Source organism: Monoraphidium neglectum, assembly GCF_000611645.1.
Source record: "Monoraphidium neglectum strain SAG 48.87 unplaced genomic scaffold scaffold02912, whole genome shotgun sequence".
Lineage (NCBI taxonomy): Eukaryota > Viridiplantae > Chlorophyta > Chlorophyceae > Sphaeropleales > Selenastraceae > Monoraphidium > Monoraphidium neglectum.
In genome coordinates, this window is record NW_014010716.1 from 1 (window position 1) to 5,152 (window position 5,152).

General features: G+C 69.9%; 2 protein-coding genes across 2 annotated transcripts in view; both read right to left on the reverse strand.

Moving 5' to 3' along the window:
• Positions 1 to 92: 92 nt before the first annotated feature.
• On the reverse strand, positions 93 to 2,463 carry MNEG_11799 (hypothetical protein; the record flags this gene model as incomplete). Its single annotated transcript, XM_014039728.1, has 8 exons — positions 93 to 124; positions 184 to 493; positions 678 to 839; positions 1,076 to 1,158; positions 1,376 to 1,544; positions 1,710 to 1,922; positions 1,952 to 2,042; positions 2,276 to 2,463. The coding sequence occupies 8 exons, from the start codon at positions 2,461 to 2,463 to the stop codon at positions 93 to 95; spliced, it is 1,248 nt and encodes a 415-aa protein (XP_013895182.1).
• Positions 2,464 to 3,921: 1,458 nt separating this feature from the next.
• MNEG_11800 (hypothetical protein) overlaps positions 3,922 to 5,152 on the reverse strand; it is a gene marked incomplete at both ends in the record, with an annotated part of 4,023 nt that continues 2,792 nt past the window's right edge. Inside the window, 2 exons of the mRNA XM_014039729.1 lie at positions 3,922 to 4,115; positions 4,536 to 5,053. Of these exons, the coding sequence (XP_013895183.1) occupies positions 3,922 to 4,115; positions 4,536 to 5,053 (712 nt within the window). The remainder of the gene's footprint in view (positions 4,116 to 4,535; positions 5,054 to 5,152) is intronic.

Consider the following 5,152-nt stretch of genomic DNA (forward strand, 5'->3'; position numbering starts at 1 on the left):
CGGCCGCGCCGGGCCCGCCGTCGCCGCCCGCCATCGCGGCCGCCGCCGCGATCGCGCTCGCGGCCATCGCCGCGGCCGCGGCCGCGGCGGCGTCAGGACCCGCGGCAACGCCCCCGGCCGCGCCCTTGACAACCACCCCCCCGGCGCCCGCAGCGGCGGCGCCCTCGCCCTCCCCAGCCACACTATCCACCTGCGGCTGCTCGCCATCGCCCGCCCCAGCCTCTCCCCCTTCCTCTTCCGTCTCCCCCGTCGCCGCCATGACGAGCGCGTCGAACGCGTGGCTCACGCCGCTGTTGCTGCGCCTCGGGCTCGACGGCTGCTGCTGCGCGGCCGCCGCGGCCGCGGCGACGGCCGCGGCGTGGTGCTGCTGCAGCGCGGCGCCCATGATCTGGCCCATGGCGCCCATGCCCATTGGCGGCATGCCCAGCCCCATCTGCTGCAGGCCCGGCAGCGCGCCGGCCATGAACGGCAGGCCGGGGCGCATGCCAAACGCCTGCGCGCGGCACGGCACGGGGGTCGGCGGGCGGCGGGCGTCCATGCGTGTGCGGTTTGCTGGTTGCGCAATTGCAGCTCCTGCGCATGCGGCAAACGCGCGTGTGTACGCGTGCTGTGTGGGGCGAACCGGGCCCTGGCACACCCTGTGCTGTGCACCAAAGCGCCGCAGCGCCGCGTCGCACCTGCTGCGCCTGCGGCGGCACCGCGCCGCGCATGCCGCCGCCCATGCCGCCGGCCACCCCATGCGGCCAGACCTTGTGGCACGAGCACGCCTCCGGCCCCGCGCTCACGAATATCGACTGCGGGCGCGACGCGGCAGGGGCGGCGGGCGTGATCTCGAACGGCTGCGGCCGGCGCCGCGTTTGAAATGCAGCGCGCCCTCCAGGCCCGATCCCGGACCTCTGGTCAGGCGCAGCGCCGAGCGACGCAGCCGCGCAGCCGCGCCACCGTCTCGCCTCGCCTCGTGCGCCGTCGCCCAGCGGCGCGCTGCTGTGCGGGGCTCTCGCTTCTCCCGTGTCCCAGCCACCCAAGGGATCCCGGGCCAGCACATCTCCTCTCCCCGCTTGAAAAGATGACTCACCTGGTTGTCGTTTTTGGCGTCGATGATTTCGACGTCCACCATGCAGGGGCACAGCCCCAGGTACTCCAGGTCGTAGCGGATGACTGATGACGGCGCGCGGTGACGTCACGTGGGCGGCGGGCGCGGGCTCAGGGGATGCGCAGGGATGTGAGGGATGCCTAGGGACCCCGAGCACGGCAGCAGCTGCCGCGTAGCTGCCGGCACACCCCTCAAACACAGCCTCGTGGAAACACTCAACAAGCACTCAGCCTGTTACACACCCTTGTGGGCATGGCCCTCAAACACAGAAGAGCCACGCACCCGTGAACAGGTATTGGTCGTCGTTGCCGTATCTGTTGCGGTCCAGGTTTGTCGAGTACTGCCCCGCCTCTCCATCTGACAGATAGTGCTTGCGCAGCTCATCAGGCACGCGGTGGGTGCCGGTGGTGAGCTCGACCACCTTTGTGCGGCGCGTGTTGTTTGACAGGATCTGCGGGCGCACGATTCGGGGCTTAGGGTTACATGCATGCGTGCGTCGCTTTGGTGCGAGGGCATGGGGCGGTGGAAAGGAGGTCGGGGCGGCGGGAGGGACGCCGGCGGCGGGAGGGATGCGGCAGCGACGGCGGCGGGAGCAGGAGGCGTTGCAGCTTCGCACCTGCAGGATGTTGCGCCGCTCCGCGATGCGGCACGACTCCGCCACATGCAGCGTGTGCAGCACCTGCGGGCGCCCATGCGCAACGCGTGGTGGGGCCAGGTAAAGAGAGGGCGCTTGGAGGGGCGCCATCAGCCGCGCAAAGTCAGCCTCCCGCGCCGCGCCGCGCCGCGCCGCGCCCTCCGACGTCGCCCGTGCCCTGCGGCGGCGCGCCGGCTACTCGCCTGCAGGAACGCGGCCGTCACGCTGGCGCAGGCGTCCGTCTCTGTGGGCAGGTGCTGGGTGCCGTTGCGCAGCTTGAAGCTGTAGTGATTCCACCGAAAGTAGGCCTTGTAACTGCCGACACGGCAAGGGGGTGCGGCAGCAATGCGGGCGTGTGCGCCCGGTCAGTGGGAGCGGCCAGGTCGGAAGTATGCACCCGGTCAGTGGCGATGGGCAGGTCCGAAGGTTGGCTCAAGACACGTGGGAGCGCCCCGGCTGTGCAAATCAAGGGGTGGGGACAGCTGACGCTGCCGGACGTTTGAAGTGCGCACGGCGCCCCCAGGCACGTGGCCGCCCACGCGGCTCACAGGAGTTGGTTGTTGGTCGGGCGCGAGCGCCCCGCGTTGCTGCCGGCGCGCGCCGTCTGCTGCACGGCCGCGCGGCGGACGCGCTGTGCGTTGCCGTGGCTGCTGCCGCCACTGCGGTACCCGCCATCGTCGCCGCCGAGCCACTCCTCGTCGTCATCAGAGGTGCTGCGCCCCTTGTTATTGCGCATCGTCCCGCGGTATACAAACTCCGTTAGACTACGGCAGCCTCCGCGAGACTCCGCGAGTGCCAGTGGGCTTGCTGGCTAGATGTGGTGTTGCAGGTTGGCCCAGCTACCGAGGGCCGCTGCTATGGGATTCACGACCCTGTAAGGAGGGTGTTTTCACAAGCCAAAGAGTGCTGCTGGGTGCGGAAGTGGCCCTGTTGTGGGGACCGCGAGCCGTGGCCACGCCAGCCTAATGAGGCGGCCAGGGTGGAAGACAGACAAATCAAACGCTATGTTAGTGCTGGGCTGGAGCCCAGCTTTAGATCGGTGGAGCGATGAGACTGTAAAAGCACGCCACTGCCCGGGATGGTCGGTTGGCGGTCAATTAATTGTCAAGAACTGCAGCATCGTGAAGATAAAAGCAAAGCCTTCCCATTGAAGAACGGCAAGCCGCCAACAGGCCTGCTGCATGAAACCTTTGTTCCCGTTCTTATCTCGGGCCAGTTCCGAGGAGTCAGGGCCGACACCAGGTGCGCCAGGACGCCATCTTATACGCAATGATCTCACTGAGGGCTTGTGCCGGCCCGGCCCGACGCAGCCGGACCGACGGCTGCGGCCCTGAGCCACACATCTCTGCTTTGCTACTGCTTCTGGGGGGTCATGGGGTGACGGCCTGACGGAAGAAACGTTGCAGTGGCGCAGCAACTCCCCACATAAGGCCGCACACCCAGTGATATGGAATCAGTTCACTCAATGGAGACGCGTGTACTCTGCAACATGGTGCATGGTGTAGCCACGCAGGTGCATGCTACCGTGTTTGGGCCCCTTGGCTCAACCAGCAACCCCAGGTCTCACTGGTGCACCGAGTACGAACCCGTTAGACCACCTCGTTGCATTGCACACGCCCGTGCACGCGCAGGCGCCCCACCCCGCAAGCTCTGAACGCGCGATCAGATCCCTCGCGGGCCGCGAAACGCCCCGGGCCGCGCCGCGCGACGCGAGTGGCCGTGCGAGGGTCAAAGCTAACGAGAAGGCGAGGTTGCCAGCCGCAGCTCTGGTGCGGGGGTTGAATGCTCGCTGCGCGCTGCGGCGTGTGCCGCAGCGTGCGCCGGGCGAGCCCCAGCCGTCAGACATGCAGCCGCGGCCAGGATCCGGCCACACCAAGGCGGCTCCACGCCCGCCCAATGCATACGTTTGCGCAGGGAGGTGTTGCGACAGATCTTAGACAATGAAAGGCAGCACCACCTTTGATCAAAGTGAATGCGGCAAGCAGTGAAATGGGCATAGCATTCAGCTCAAAACATACAGTGTGTACAAGGAACAACACACGGCCATGCGCATAGAGAGGTAAAAGGTCAAAGCACAACGCGCCTGCGCTAAGAATTTATTCCCTCTGCCAACCCCCGCACCCCCAATGGGGGGCGCCGCGCCCTAGACCACATCTGCCGGCCCTGAACCGCCCCGCTGCCTGCTGCGCCTATGTTATTGGGACCGCTGCCCAGCACCCGGCGGCGGCGGCGGCGGCGGCAGCGTCGGCGGCGGCGGCGGCGGCCGCGGCCGAGCCGTCGGCGGCAGCAGGGGCAGCCGCTGCGGCAGCGGCGGAGGCGGCGCCAGGGGTGGCAGCAGCGGCGCCGCGTCGCACTGAGCCATGCGGATGATGCCCTGCTTGGGGGGGTCTGGGGGCACGCAGGGCTCTAATGAAATCAAAATGACATCAGCGATCCCTCCGGCGTCCGCGTCCCCCGGCGGCGCGCTGTGCCGCCGCACCGCCCGCGGCGTGCCGGCCGCCGCACCGCCCGCGACGGCGGCGGCAGCGGCCGCCCTAGCGCCGAGCCGCGGCGATTCTGGGGGTGGCGCGGGCTGCAGGCCGTCGTCGCTGCAATCGCTGCCAGGGGCGGGTACGCCCCGCGCGGCGGGAGCTGCTCTCATGCCAATGGAAGCATCCCCCGAGGCGCAAGACGCGCCGCACGACGCGCCGCCCCCCTCCCTATCGGCGCCCGCACCCACGGTCGCAGCCGCGAGCGCAGGGGGGCACACGAAACCGTGGGCGGGCGCGCCGCCGCCCTCGGCCCGCGGCTCTGCTTGTTGGTGGCCACCTGGCGGCTCGCGTCGCCGCTGGTCCCTCGGGGGCCGCGCCTCATCTTCCGTCGGCCACTCGCCCCGCCCAGCATCCTCTTCCCCCTCCTCCTCCCGCTGCTGCCGCCGCTGCTGCTGCTGCTGCTGCTGCTGCTGCTGCTGCTGCTGCTGCTGCTGCTGCTGCTGCTGCTGCTGCTGCTGCTGCTGCTGCTGCTGTTGCTGCTGCTGCTGCACCTGCTGCTGCTGCTGCTGCTGCGCCAGCCGCAGCTCAGCAAGCCTCGCAGCCAGCTTGGGTGCGCCCGCAGCAGCGGCCCGGCCGCCGGCTGGGGCGTCCCCGGGCACGTCAGCGCCGCCGTCCGCCGGCGCTGACAGCAGTTCAGGGACGCTGCGCACGCGCTGCGGCGCCGCAGCCGCCGCCGCCGCGGACGCGTTGTTGCCCTCCGCAGCGGCAAAGGGCGAGCGCGGCGGCACGGGGGCGAGCGCGGCGGCGGCGGCGGCGGCGCCTGGAGGGGGCTGGGCGCAGAGGCCGCCAGCGACGCTGCGGGGACGGGGGACGGTGACGCTGCGCGTGCGGACGCCACGTGATAGCACGTCTGGTGACAATCCCATGTCTTGCTGCAGCCTATGGGGGCGGGCC